The following is a 15,143-nucleotide window of genomic DNA, read 5'->3' on the forward strand; positions in this document are numbered from 1 at the left end:
TCAAATTCACACAAAGAGTAGCATGGTGGCTACCAGGGGTTGGGACGAGGAGGAAATGAGGAGCTATTGTTTAATGGGTACAGAGTTGCATTTCACAAGATGAAAAAAGTTATGAAGATGAGTGGTATTTAATGTGAATGCATTTAATACCACTGAGCCACACAATTAAAAATGGGTAAGATGGTAAATTTTGTGTTTGTGTATTTTACCACAACAAATAAATAAGACTCTCATCCATACCATCTTCAAGGTCAAAGACTTACAGGATCTGATGATCAGACAGGAACTTCAACCTCTTCTCCTTTCCAGCCTCATCTCCCACCACCACTCCATTCCACCTACTCAGAATTTTAGCCACTTCAAACTCCTCACCATTTCTCAAGTGTCCTGACCCTTTTGTGACCCCCACACCTTTGCACATGCTGTCTTCTCTTCAGGTAATGCGTTTCACCACCTGGAGAGCTTCTAGTCATCCTTCAAGATCCTGCTCAAAAGATTCTTCTTCTATAAGAATTTCTCCAGCTCTCCCGGGTAAAGCTACAATTTCATTCTAAGTTTCCACAGTACCTGGTTCCACCACTGTCCCAGTACTTACTCCACTGTGTCATAATTTATTAACCTATTTTTATAACTGTCTGATACAGTTTGGATCTGTGTCCCCGCCCAAATCTCATGTCAAATTGTAATCCTCAGTGTTGGGGGTGGGGCCTGGTGGGAGGTGATTGGATCAGGGGGACGGATCCTTCATGAATGGTTTGGCACCATCCCCTTGGTGCTGTTCTCATGATGGTGAGTGAGTTCTCAGGAGATCTGGTTGTTTAAAAGTGTGTGGCACTTGGCCGGGCGCGGTGGCTCAAGCCTGTAATCCCAGCACTTTGGGAGGCCGAGACGGGCGGATCACGAGGTCAGGAGATCGAGACCATCCTGGCTAACACGGTGAAACCCCGTCTCTACTAAAAAATACAAAAAACTAGCCGGGCGCAGTGGCGGGCGCCTGTAGTCCCAGCTACTTGGGAGGCTGAGGCAGGAGAATGGAGTGAACCCGGGAGGCGGAGCTTGCAGTGAGCTGAGATCCGGCCACTGCACTCCAGCCTGGGCAGCAGAGCGAGACTCCGTCTCAAAAAAAAAAAAAAAAAAAATTGTGTGGCACCTTCCCCCAACTCTTCTTCCTGCTCTTGCCATATAAGATGTGCCTGCTTCCCCTTCACCTTCTGCCATGATTGTAAGTTTCCTGAAGCCTCCCCAGAACCCAAGTAGATGCCAGCATCATGCTTCCTGTACAGCCTGCAGAATTGTGAGCCAATTAAACCTCTTTTCTTTATAAATTACCCAGTCTCAGGTATTTCTTTATAGCAGTGAAAGAAGGGATTAACACTGTCTTTTCATAAAACTATGTGTCTGAAACGGGGACACAAAAATTAGTGAAATATAGTTCCCATTCTTATCTTTGATAAGACTCATAAGTTTCCTAAAACTATGAAACTATTTTTCTGTCCCCATCTCAGACACATACTAGGAACTTGATTAATAGAATATATGCCAGATACCCTGCAGTATTCCTACAATCGGCCACCTGTTCACTTCATTTCCTTCTAAGTCATCGTTGGGTGGCTCTGCATGGATACAATTATCCCATCTCTGGATTTTTTATCTTCCTGAATTACCTCTCAATCAGGGTTTGGGGAAAGACTGGATCTGCCTCAGTATGTTCCCCAAAACATAATATCTATGTGTTCTTGTATGCAAAGTCCATCATAAGAACACCTATAATCATTCGTTAATTCAACAAAAATTGTGACCATTGGCACCTAGAACACCCATCGCCCCCAGGGGACATTTGGCTATGTCTGGAGACATTGACTGTCACAACTGAGAGCGGGGATGCTACTGGCATCTAGTAGGTACAGGTCAGGAATGCTGCTAAACATCCTACATTGTGTTCTAGGTGCCAAAAAACACTAATGAACAAGAGAAACTAATGCTCTTACTGAGTTTCAGTCCTGGTGAAGAGAAGAAACAAAGAAAGCATGAAAAATATCATATAGCTTTTAGTGCTCTGCTAAGAATTCACGTCAGCTGATCCAATAGAGAGTTGCTGTTCGGCTACTTAAGATGGGTCAGCCTGCAGGTGGCATGCAACCTCAAAGCAGAATACCAAGAAGGGGCCAGTCAAGTGGCAATCCAGGGCAAAAGCATTCCAGAAAGAGGGAAAATCTAAGTGCAAAGGCCCAAAGCAAGCACAAACTTGGAGAAGTCCAGAAACCAGTACAGGCCAGCATGGCTGGATAGAATGACAAGGGGAGAGTGACCAGAGGAGGAAAAGAGGTGAACAAAACAGGACTTTGTAAGTTCAGTTGAGGGGCTTAGATTCTAGTCTCATGCAATGAAATGCTACTGGAGGGTTTTAAACATGGAAGTGACATGGCCAGATTTAAACAGTGTACAGATTACTGCTGGCTGCTGTGGGGAGAGTAGACTATGGGACAAGGGAAGAAGCAGGGAGACCACTTAGAACTGTAGTTCTCAACTAGGGGTGATTTTGTCCCCAGGGGACATTTGGCTGTGTCTGGAGACATTTTTTATTGTCACAACTGGGAGCGGGGATGCTACTGGCATCTAGTGGGTACAGGTCAGGAATGCTGCTAAACATCCTACATTGTACAGAACCACACCTTCAATGACAAATGATCCAGCCCAAAATGTTGACTGTGGGTGAGAAGCTCTGAGTCAGGAGACCCTGAGAAACTTTGGGTTGCACTCGTCCCAGCAGGAGGTAATGGCAGGCTAGGCCAGGATGGAGGAGATGGAGAAGGAAGGAAATTCACGATAGTTAATACTTTGAAATATTAAACATTTTTCTCCAAATTTTCTTGACCCCCTTGGCCCCTCCTCAGTCAGGGAGGGCATTCTGTGTTCATTGCTTCAGGGATAATACAGAAAAAGAGTCAATTATTGGCTTTTTTTCAAAAGTCCTTAGGGAAGAGAGAAAGAATGTGAGATTTATGGAAAACAGCTTTGAGAGGATGTCTGATGACAAAGCCAGGATATCACCCTTGTTCCCCACCCCACCACACGAGCACATGGGTAAAGATTTCCTAGACCAAAGTGGAGAGTAAAGCAGTAAAGCAAACTGTATGTAGGTACAAGGATCTATAATATCTATAAGAAAAAAATCTGCACCCTGCCCAACTCATCCCGAACAAGCGCAGGGAGGGAGGTGACGAGGGAACCACCAAACAGATTCACAGAATCTAAGAGAGGAGAGAAGCCAGATCCTTTCCCCAGGCAGAGCCCTAGGGAGGCACCAGGGGAAAAGCAAGTGCTGAGTGTGGCCAAGACAGGCCTGAGACAAATGTACAGGGTCCCTCACGGCCCAGTGTGGTGTGTGAGCAGCAGAATGGCCTCTGGTGCCTGCAAATTGCATGGAAGGAGCCAAGGAGAAGGGGACACATGAGGGAACAAAGAAGGATTGCTGACACAGACCAACCACCGAAGATTCAATAAGAAGGAGGATGTCCCAGTAGCTGCTGAAGTAGATTGACGATAAACCACAACAGATGTCCCCACAAGGGTCTTGGTGCTGCCTAAGTCCCTCTGGATCTTGGGGCACAACCCTGGAGGAAAAGGGAGGGAAACCCCAAATTGACTTATACTTATTTCTGTCACCCCCAGCAGAATAAAGATGTGAGGCTGGGCACAGTGACTCACACCTAGAATCCCAGCATTTTGGGAGGCCAAGGTGGAAGGATCACTTGAGGTCAGGAGTTCTAAACCAGCCTGGCCAACATGGTGAAACCCCGTCTCTACTAAAAATACAAAAATTAGCGGGCATAGTGGCTGGCACCTGTAATCCTAGCTACTTGGGAGGCTGAGGCAGGAGAATCACTTAAACCTGACAGGCGGAGGTTGCAGTGAGCCAAGATTGCACCACTGCACTCCAGTCTGGGGAACAGAGTAAGACTCTGTCTAAAAAAAAAAAAAAAAATAGAAATGTGAAATGGAGACTGAGTCACCAAGAAAGAAAGAAAAATGTATCCCTTATGCACCTGGGTTTGTAGCTGAGGTTTGTTCACTCTGAGACACAAGGGGACATGGGCTTCTCTGTGTTCATTTGTGCCATTATCACCTGGCACTGGCTATGCAATCCCAGCGGGCAGAGCCAGGTCCATTCAAGGAACCTGGAACACTCTGCTGCAGCATCGTGCACCCCGTTACCGTCACGCACAGACGGGCACACACAATGCATATTGATCAGGGCTGTACTGTTTCCAAATTACCACTTAAATCAATGGTTGAGCACTCTGTAATCGGAAATGTCAAAATCCACATTTTCTAGGTGAACTCAAAGCACAACGTTAATATCACTTAGCTCAACTAGATGTGCATTTGTTTTACTTCCTCCCCTCTTCAAACTGCCCTCTGAGAAAAGTATAAAACATTAGGGAACTGAGCAAGAGGCAAAAAGAAAAAACACCCAGATAATCCACGAATTGTGCAGCCTGACATATTCTAAAATGTAACTCAGAAAACAGAGTCTTGTGAGCCGGTCCAGAAAAAAAGATCTACACAATCAAGTAAGTTTGAGGAAACTCCAAGGGCCCTACTCAGCGATTCACACTTAACACAAGCAAGATTCTCAGAAGTCCTGAGGGAAGCAGGCTTATTTCACTCTGTTTATTCTAGAACTTCCAAAATCTATTAGAGCACACAACTACTTTTTTTTCACCCAACACCTCTTTACATCCAATTTAATGGAATACTCTTAGGGAACATTATCCCAAACATAAACTAGCATAATAGCGAATAGAGTTAAAGTGCCATTACTAGCCAGCCAAGATGTTTTATGAACACCAACAAGCCATCAAGAATGAATCTTTTCCAAGTGAAATCAAGCCCAAGACAGCTTCCTGGGCCCTGTATTAAGCCAGAAGGTCTCAAGCTCAGCACCTGTAAAAAGTCAACCCCATCCCCTTCCTAATAGCTGTGAAGGAAAGGACTCCATTTCAGGAAGCAACCTAAACGCATCCCCTCCTCACCTCACCAATCCTTACCCTGCTAGACACCCTTGCCTCATCTTTCTTTCCAAGGTACTACTCAGCTCTGCCTCCCCAGGCAACCATCACACACCAGAACAATTCGACTCAGTAAAATGTATGGATCACCAACTAGATGGTGGGCACTACGCTACAGCGATGAACCAAGCAGATCAACCTTCCACCGTCATGGAGAGACGGTCTAAAAGTAATCTGAAAGCCAGAGCCCCTCTCCAATCATAACTTCCACATCTGAAAAACAAATAGAGTTGGACTAGAAGACACCTACAATTTCTGGTTCCATATTTCCAGGTTGGTGGAGGAGTGGGCTGGCTGGCGAGAGGTAGATCTGGCAGCCTGCATCACAGCCGTGCGGGAGCTTTTGCAGTGGACACTTTCCCAAAGGTGACTTCCCGGGGTGGGATTGAAGGGATCTGACAACACCGCGGTGGCATCAAGTGCAAACTAGGAGAGGCTGGATTAGCAGGAGGGTGGAAGTGTCGGGAAGCGAAGGAAGTCAAAGGTTAAGACCCACCCCAGACTTCCCCGACTGAAGGAACCCCCGGGTTGCAGATCCTTGTTGCCTTGGCATGCATGTTGCTTTCCTGCAGCCTGGAAAGTGAGGAAGATGCTGATTTAAAACTAGATCTGCTACTGTTCACTGTGCAATCCAGTGCAATTTGTTTTATTTCTCTGAACTTCAGCCTTTAATCTATAAAATGAAAATAATGACTACCTCACAGAGTTACAGGAATCACAAAACGAGATACTCCATATATGACTGAGACATAGAAGCTAAAAAAAAAAAAAATGAATTACCTCCCACTGCTACATAAAGCTATATAGCCTGAAGCATGGCTTACAAAGTCACTGAATAAATGAATAATAGGAGTTTCTGGAAAGGAAAGGTTATCCCCAACATATAAACTCTAGTAGTAAAAACTCCAAAAATGTCTAATATGAACTCTCAGATCCATTAATTTCCCCAGACCAGGAGGGGCCTGGAAGGAAGTGCTCCCTAGACCACATCCCACTGAGACGGCTGTCAACATGACAGTTTTCACCAAATCTCCACTAAGAAACATCTCCTCTACCAAGGATATACAAGGAAATTGAGCAAACCATTAAGAATATTTCCTCTCCTGCCGGGCGCGGTGGCTCAAGCCTGTAATCCCAGCACTTTGGGAGGCTGAGACGGGCGGATCACAAGGTCAGGAAGATCGAGACCATCCTGGCTAACATGGTGAAACCCCGTCTCTACTAAAAAATACAAAAAACTAGCCGGGCGAGGTGGCGGGCGCCTGTAGTCCCAGCTACTCGGGAGGCTGAGGCAGGAGAATGGCGTGAACCCGGGAGGCGGAGCTTGCAGTGAGCTGAGATCCGGCCACTGCACTCCAGCCTGGGCGACAGAGCGAGACTCCGTCTCAAAAAAACAAAACAAAACAAAAAAAAAAGAATATTTCCTCTCCCAGTGAAACCTCTACTTTCAACAGAATAGGAAGTGTGGATGTTATTATGAGCTGAATGTTTATGTCCCCCCAAAATGCATATGTTGAAGCCCTAACCCCAATGTGATGGTGTTTGCAGGTGGAGCTTTGGGGAGGTGATTAAGGTTAGATAAGATCATGATGGGTCCCTCGTGATGGTATTAGTGCCCTTATAAGAAGAGGAAGAAAGCCAACCAGGCACAGTGGCTCATTCCTGTAATAATGCACTTTGGGAGGTCAAGACGGGTGGATTGCTTGAGCTCAGGAGTTCGAGACCAGCCTGGGCAACATGGTGAGACCCCACCCCTACCAAAAACACAAAAAAAGAGCCAGGCATGGAGGTGTGCACCTACGGTGCCAGCTACTTGGGAGGCTGAGGTGGGAGGATCACTTGAGCCCAGGCGGTGGAGGTTACAGTGAGCTGAGGTCACACCACTGCACTCTAGCCTAGGTGACAGAATGACACCCTAATTCAAAAAAAAAGAGGAAGGTGAGAAAGGGAGAGATTTCTCTCTCTCCATAAGCATGCACTAAGGAAAGGCCAGATGAGCATATGGCTAAAAGGCAACTATCTACAAGCCAGGATGCAAGCCCTCACCAGGAACTGAACTTGCCAACACCTTGATCTTGGACTTCCCAACCTCCAGAATTCTGAGAAGTAAATAAAAGCCACCCAGGCTATGACATTTTGTTATAGTAGCCCAAGCCAACTAAGATGGATATCAAAGAAAAAACCTAAGGCCAGGCACAGTGGCTCACGCCTGAAATCCCAGCACTTTGGGAGGCCGAAGTGAGCAGATCACCTGAGGTAAGGAGTTTGAGACCAGCCTGGGCAACATGGTGAAACTCCTTCTCTACTGAAAATGCAAAAATTAGCTGGGCATGGTGACAAGTGCCTGTAAACTCGGGAGGCTGAGGCGGGAGAATTGATTGAACCCAGAAGGTGGAGGTTGCAGTGAGCCAAGATCACACCACTGCACTCCAGGCTGGAAGACAGAGTGAGATTCCATCTAAAAAAACAAACAAACAAAAAAAAAATATTGAGCTATGACTTATAAGATTGAAACTTTTGGCCAGGCGCGGTGGCTCAAACCTGTAATCCCAGCACTTCGGGAGGCCGAGACGGGCGGATCATGAGGTCAGGAGATTGAGACCATCCTGGCTAACACGGTGAAACCCTGTCTCTACTAAAAAATACAAAAAACTAGCCGGGCAAGGTGGTGGGCGCCTGTAGTCCCAGCTACTCGGGAGGCTGAGGCAGGAGAATGGCATAAACCCGGGAGGCGGAGCTTGCAGTGAGCTGAGATCCGGCCACTGCACTCCAGCCTGGGCGACAGAGCCAGACTCCATCTCAAAAAAAAAAAAAAAAAAAAAAATTGAAACTTTTTCTTTTTTTGAGACAGCCTCATTCTGTCACCCAAGCCGGAGTACAGTGGTATGATCATGGCTGACTGTAGCCTTGAACTCCTGGGCTCAAATAATCGTCCCACCTCAACCTCCTGAGTAGTTGGGATTACAGGCATGTATCACCAGGCCTGGCTAATTTTTGTATTTTTTGTAGAGACAGGGTTTTGCCATGTTGCCCAGGCTAGTCTCAAACTCCTGGGCTCAAGTGATCCACCCATCTTGGCCTCCCGAAGTGCTGGGATTACAGGCGTGAACCACTGAGCCCAGCCTAAACTTATTTTAGTAACTTATCAGCCACTCCTTCAACCAACCACATGCCAAGCACGTTGGGGAAACAAAGATGACCATAAGCCTCTCTGCCCTCAAGAGTTCGTGACCAAAGACCTAAACATAAAATTTCAATTAAGGATTATAAGGTTTGGAATAGAGGGGGAGTTATGAGGGGAACCACTAATTCTGCCTAGGAAAGTTAGGAAGGCATAGTGGAAGAAGGCATCATTTGAGTAGACATTGTAGGGCAATCAGAAGTATTTGAGGCAAATAAGAGTGGGAGGCAGGGGTTAAGGAGAGTAAAGGCACAAATGGGAAAGATCTGGAGGAGGGGAAGGGTATGGAGGATTCAGAGAAAAGGGATTGGTTGCCAGGCGTGGTGGCTCACTTCTGTAATCCCAGCATTTTGAATTTTGGGAGGTCCAGTCATGCAGATCACTTGAGGTCAGAAGTTCAAGTCCAGCCTGGCCAACATGGTGAAACACTGTCTCTCCTGAAAATACAAAAATTTGCCAGGCATAGTGATGCGTGCCTGTAATCTCAACTACTCGGGAGGCTGAGGCACAAGAATTGCTTGAACGCGGGAGGCAGAGGTTATAGTGAGCCAAGATTGTGTCACTGCACTCCAGCCTGGGTGACAGAGACAGATTCTGCCTAAAAAAAAAAAAAAAAAAAAAATTAAGAGAGAGAGAGAGAAAAAAAAATTAAAAACGGACTGGTCTTTTGCGTTTATAAGAGCACAAGCCTATCACAGAGAAAATGACTGAAGACGAAATAGGAAAATTGGTTGAGGCCCCTCACCAAAGCCTTGTGCGGACTTCAACTTGTAGACCAGGTTTTGGAAACTGGTGGCCCAACAGGCTAAAACTGTTCTACCAACATGTTTGTTCAGGAAGCATAGTGTTTTTAAATTTTTAAGCCACCATTTAAAAATCAAGAGACTTTGCTTAAAAATCCAGATTCCCTTGAAACACTGAAGGAACTGACCTTTCTGGGCTCACATTCCTGCCTAGGAAGGGCAGGCTGGAGCAGCAGCTGCCTTCTCTAGATGAACTCCCCACTTGGCCACAGTCCCCACTACTCCCCACTGTTTGCCCAATCCAGCCTGCTTTCTTCATTTAATCCTGTTGAAATCAGCGAGCTTTCCTAAGGTGGTCTTCTAATCACTGTATGATATACGCTCTAAGATTCAGCTCATTCTGGTTCTCGAAGTTTTTTGTGTTTGGGATTTTTTTATTTCTTTCTCTCATTTTTATCACCATATTCCAAGAAAACTCTTAGAAAGCAAAGAATGTATCATATACTTTGTGTCTCTCACAATACTCAGCACAAGACTAGGTACAATGTAGATAATCAACTTTTGTTGAATTAATCCAGAAATGAATGGATAAATACATGCCCCTCTGTGGTCATCCTCCGTACCTGCCCTTCTTCCTCAAAACGCTAGACTTTTGCTACTAAGAAGATGGATGAATATGTACCAAAAAATAATAATAATAATAAACCACCAAAGTCAATCATTGCAATTCTGTTTCAATTTTCTATCAGGTTGCAATGGAAATAGGAACTCTGAATAAATGCAGAACTGATCATCATGTCTGGCAGCAAGATGAATTAGAGCCCCGGGATACTGAGAAAGCCTGCAAATAACATCACCGAATTTTATCAGTGATCTTTGAGGGAATTGTAGAGAATAGGATAGATGCCAGAAAGCTGAAGCCTGGCAAATGTTCTGATTTTCAAAAGGGGAAAAAAGTTATGGTTTGCCAGTTCCAGACTAGATAATATGATATCACTCCCGGCAAGGTTCTTAAACACATTTGTTAAGGACACTTATGAGCACCTAGGACAGGAAGTAATGTCCATTTGGCACCAGCATGGGCTCACGAAGAACAAGTCACGTTAAATTCATTTCATTTTCTTCTCTCTGACAAGGCTCCTAGGCTAATGTATTGGAGAAACACAGCAGACATAATATACATGGTGCACTGAGGGGTCGAGCAGCACCAAAGGCTAATTCAACCCTTGGGCTATATTAATAGTAGTATTGCAGACAGCAGAAAGGAGGTGATAGTTGTTTTCTGTCTTTGGCCACATCTAAAGAATCACATTTAGAACTCAGTGCCCCTCTTGAAATAGGATACTGATAATAAAATCTTTTGGAGGTCCTTTCGGCAAAACCTCTTTAAAAACATAACGCTTTCTTCCAGATTTCTGGCATCTGTTGAAAAATTGAAAAATCTGGCTGGACCTACATTCCTAAATAGCAATAACTGGTTGAACCTAAGTAGTGACTGCCCATTTAGACAGGACATGTACTCTAAAGTCCGCCATAATCATCACCACCCCCTCTTCTACTGCCTGCACTGAGGTGGTGGGCCAGCTGCCACAAATCGTTTCACATGGCCACCTTTATCCATTTATTCTATCTGCCAAGCACCCAACGACATTGAGGTTTGCAACCCAGGATGCAGCAGAGCCAAAGGAAAGTGGAGACGGTAAGTGGTAATGAACCATCCTATTATATGAGGATAATCATTGTCAGGGGCTTCACACACCCAGTGGGCAATCCAAGGGAAGACACATCTGTCTTATTATATGAAGTCCAAAGGGAAAGGAACTATAGAACCAGTAAGTAGATGAGAGACATATTTAATGCAACATAAGAAAAAATGCTTACAAGGGTCAGGCACCGTGGCTTACACCTGTGATCCTAGCACTTTGGGAGGCCAAGGCGGGTGGATCACTTAACGCTAGGAGTTTGAGATCAGCCTGGCCAACATGGTGAAACCCCGTCTCTACTAAAAATACAAAAATTGGCCACATGTGGCGGCGTGTGCCTATAATGCCAGCTACTCGGGAGGCTGAGGGAGGAGAATCTCTTGAACCCAAGAGACGGAGGTTGCAGTGAGTCAAGATTATGTCACTACACTCCAGCCTGGACGACACAGAGAGACTCTGTCTCAAAAGAAAAATGAAAAAATGCTTACAAGAGCCAGAGCTGTCCAAAGATGACAGACTACGTGGGCTTGGGAGGTGGTGAGTTCCCCATCACTAGAAATGTGCAAGCATATGGTTTATTACTGCTTCAAAATCAAAGGGCTTCAAGTATCTGATGAGGCAAGAGAAGGCATGAATCTTTCTATTTTACAATAGAAAAAATACTGTTCTAAAACATTCCTTTTTGTTAGGTCTGTAAATTATTGAAAAAGAGATAAAAGGGAATAAGTCAACAAAGAACTCAGCACTGTTTTTAAAAATCAGAACTTCCCTTCACAAAATTCACAAAGCACAAAATCTGTCTGACTAGGTGGACTGTTTGCATCCCACTGGCCAGATGATTCCCAGGGAGAAAGGTAATTGGTCTCGGGCACTGTTTTTGGTGACTGGTCAAATGTTCTTCAGAGGCATGCAACAAAGGCAACAGGATGAAAGTAAGAGGGTAAACAATGGAACTCCATCAAGAAGCTGCCAGTTCCCCCACAAAACTGCCATCTGCTGCTGACATCAATCCTTCAAGGGGCAGCTTCGGGCAAACAATGTGTCAGGGAAAACAAGCCTGGGAGAAAATCGGCCTTGTGACCTTGGGCAAGTCATTTAACATTAACTGGGCCTCAGTTTCCTCATCTCTGAAACTGAGCTCACACTAACCCTACTGTACATTGTGTGTGTGGGCCAAGAGTAAGTGATGTCTGGGAGTTAGCCATAGAAAATGCAGGGCCCTGAACACACATCAATAATTATGATGATGATTAACACACAGAATTTTAAAAGAAAAGATTCCAGAGGGTTTCAGGTACAGCCATATCCTGACCTGAATCTTGTGGGTGTCATTTCTAAAGGAATAACATGTAACTCCTTTAACCAGAATGCAAAGAAATTTAGTATTTGGAAGAGACAAGATCATTTGGACACATTTCCTGATGAAATGCCTGGTAATTGGTGCATTTCTGATAAAACTCATGGTACTTGCTGCTTAGTTGTTAAAGATGAAAGGTAAAAAGCAAAAGGATCAGCTGGGCAATTAATGCCTAACTGGCCCTGAAGAAAAGTTTACTGGCCCAGTAGTAGCAATCCTTCCAAAATGAGATAAGCACATTTCCTATCAAGAAAATGATTATAAAAACTGAACTGTCCAAAACTCAACATCCCCTTCTCTCTCATGGCATTTTCATGGCAACCTTAATTTTTACAAAATAATAATAATTGGCCAAATTCATTTTATAAAACATAAACTCCCTAAAAAGAGTCTATTCAAAGATTGAAACTAGGCTTTAGTGTTGAGCAGTTGGGTGAATTCAAATCTCTGACCAATAAAAGGCTTATTTCTACATTTTCAGCAAGGCTGAGACATCACAAGTCACTGTTTTCCACACTGAACTGAAAAACCGAAGACAGGAGACCAGGGAAGATCAGGGTTTTCTGCTCCTCTTGCCCTAGGATCTGCCCAGAGGTGATGAGCACGCTGGGTTTTTGACCAGAACTAAAAGGCAAAAAGACTGTTGGTGAGACTGGAAAAGAAACAGAGCCCTCCCGCCGTGGCTGCTCCACTCCCAAAGTTTCCCAAGCATCTGAAGCGTGTAGGGCAGCTGCGGTGCCCGGCCTTCCTGCTGCTTTTAAGGAGGCCACCCAGCTCCCTGGGTCATTGAGTCTTCAGCTGCAGCAGCGCCCAGAAGCAGGCGTGGCAACCTCAGGTCACTTGAGCCCCAAATACCCAACTTGCTCAACAGCCTGTGCATAACCTCAAAGATAGGCCTCAAGGTCCACTGAAGATGTATTTTGTCCTTACTCTTTCTAGGAGAGGCCACAACACACCCGGTGTCGCAGCAAGGAGAGCCACGAGCAGAAAGAAGACGGACGCCAGGAGGCACGGGCCCAGGCTTCCCACAGGGCACATCCTCAGAGAAAAGAGGAGCATGGTGGATGGAGCTCTTAGATTTTCCTTGCCAAAGCTAAGCCTAGAACGTGTAGTGGTGGGAGAAGCCCCAGTCTGGCCTGAATGAGGATGCGGCAAGCCTGCATTTAGCCATGCAATTGTGTTCGGTTTCCTTTTTCGCCTAGCTAGCGTGGATTTAGGGAGCGGTTTCTGAAAGAAGTATACACCCGGTGGCACAGAAGCTGCAACCAGCAGCCAGAGGTCATCTCGCCCTCCCGGCAGGCTTCTCCTGGAACCCCGGAAGCTAGGCAGCACTGACCAGCCCAAACGGCATGCTGAGGTGTTGGCTTTGAATGAAAGCTGATGACCCTAAACACCAGGGCACAGAGTGATTGGGCTGCACACCGCGAGATAATACATTTTCTGCACCAAGCTCCCTCTTTATGCCTAAATGCCTGCATTAGTCTGGATCAATATGCCCCATAACAGTTAATCCATGGCAACCCAGGCCAGCCCAGAGACACCGACAAAGAAGTGCCGCCCAGGGATGCTGCCTCGCTATGCACATGCATGTGAATTCCAGCCCAGAGAAAGAGGCGGAGGCAAAACCACCACCACCAACAGAAACCAAAAAGGGGGAGGAAAAAAGAGCAGATGGTAAAAAATATACCCCAATATTAAAGGGCTTTTACCGTGGCAGGGAAGGGGTGGAGGTAATGACTATCAAAATGGCCTTAGAGTGACATGTCACCGCCAAGATGATGGAGTATCGGCGACACTCCTAAAGTCAGGCATAGGATCCTCTCACACACCTGCAATGCAGAGACTGCTGCCCATTCCATAATCCACACTCCCAGCCCCAGCGCTATCTGCAGTTGAAACCAGTCCGGACTTGTGCGGCTGCCACTGTTCCTCCTCACAAAAAGATTATTGATGCATAACATTTCATAATGGCAGAAAGGAAAACGGGGGGCCGTGGGGGGTGGGAACCAGAATAAGAGAAAAACAAAAGGGGAGGAGAAGGAAAACTCTCCTAGCCCGCATCTCACCTTTTATTTGGGCTTCATATTCAGCAATGATCTCTTTGTCTTTCTTGAACTTAGTTTGAGATGACATCTTCCGACGTGGCCAAAGGAACTGACAGGCTGTTTGATTTATTTCTCCTTTTCTTTTCGAGTCCTCTCTCAAGCCCTGGTAATCACACAGCTCTGGTCGATTTCACAGGTTTAGGGACTAATCTCTTTCACTTGGCTGCAGAGCAGGGAGAAAAATCCTTCTCCGTCTGGGAGGAAAAATCTCTTTACTTGCCGAGAAATGGCTCTAGTAGCTTGCTCTGGTCAGCTCCTCTTGCAAAAGAAGAATCACCCTAGGAGCACAGTAACCTGCCCCAGATTTTCAAAGATTTTTCTTCCAAAAATAATAATAACAACCAAGAGCACTCATACACACATGCACACATACACACACTCACGCGTGCACAGGCACACTCACCGGGACACGCACACAGTTGTGCTGTGCACACAGGCATACACACACACCCTCACACGCACACACACTCGCTGGATCACTCACACACACACATCCACGAGAGGCGCGGCGCCTCCTCGGTCCTGCAGCCAGCCCCGGGCTCGCTTTTGAAGGCTCTGCTAAGTCGATGGTCAGGTTGCCAAAGGGCCGGTCATCTCGCATCCTCCCTCCCTTTGGTGCCTCTGGTCTGATGTCCAGTGAGGATCAAAGCCAGGAGAACGAGATGGAAGTTTTCCTGCTGCAAGGCTTAAGCTCCGATGAACCCAAGGCTGGACTGCTCACCCTGCAGGGCTGGCTGAGCTCTCCCCCACTGCTCACGTCACTAGACTCCGCCTCCCGGATTTTATAACAACTGACACATTGTAGCCTACAGGAGAGCAGAACTCACTGCAAGCAAAAAGGGGAAGAAACGCTCACAAAAGGGAAGGCAGCAGGAAAAATAATCGGGTTGGTAAGTCTTGAGAGGCTTCTGCAAACTCCAAACGTTAGCACTTGGGTTAGGGATTTTTCTTCCAAAAACTTAAGATCCTCCCTTTTTTTGCA

The 15,143-nt window shown here is 45.9% G+C and overlaps 1 protein-coding gene across 8 annotated transcripts in view; it reads right to left on the bottom strand.

Moving 5' to 3' along the window:
- SRGAP3 (SLIT-ROBO Rho GTPase activating protein 3) overlaps positions 1-14,876 on the bottom strand; it is a 268,987-nt gene extending 254,111 nt beyond the window's left edge. For all 8 annotated transcript variants that reach the window (XR_012431385.1, XR_012431386.1, XM_074032805.1 and 5 more), the window contains exon 1: positions 14,123-14,876. Coding sequence is in view for 6 of the 8 variants with exons in the window: in XM_074032805.1 (XP_073888906.1) it covers positions 14,123-14,189 (67 nt within the window). In the remaining 2 variants the exon portion in view is untranslated. The remainder of the gene's footprint in view (positions 1-14,122) is intronic.
- Between the last annotated feature and the right edge of the window lie 267 nt (positions 14,877-15,143).

Source organism: Macaca fascicularis, chromosome 2 (genome assembly GCF_037993035.2).
Source record: "Macaca fascicularis isolate 582-1 chromosome 2, T2T-MFA8v1.1".
Classification (NCBI taxonomy): Eukaryota; Metazoa; Chordata; class Mammalia; order Primates; family Cercopithecidae; genus Macaca; species Macaca fascicularis.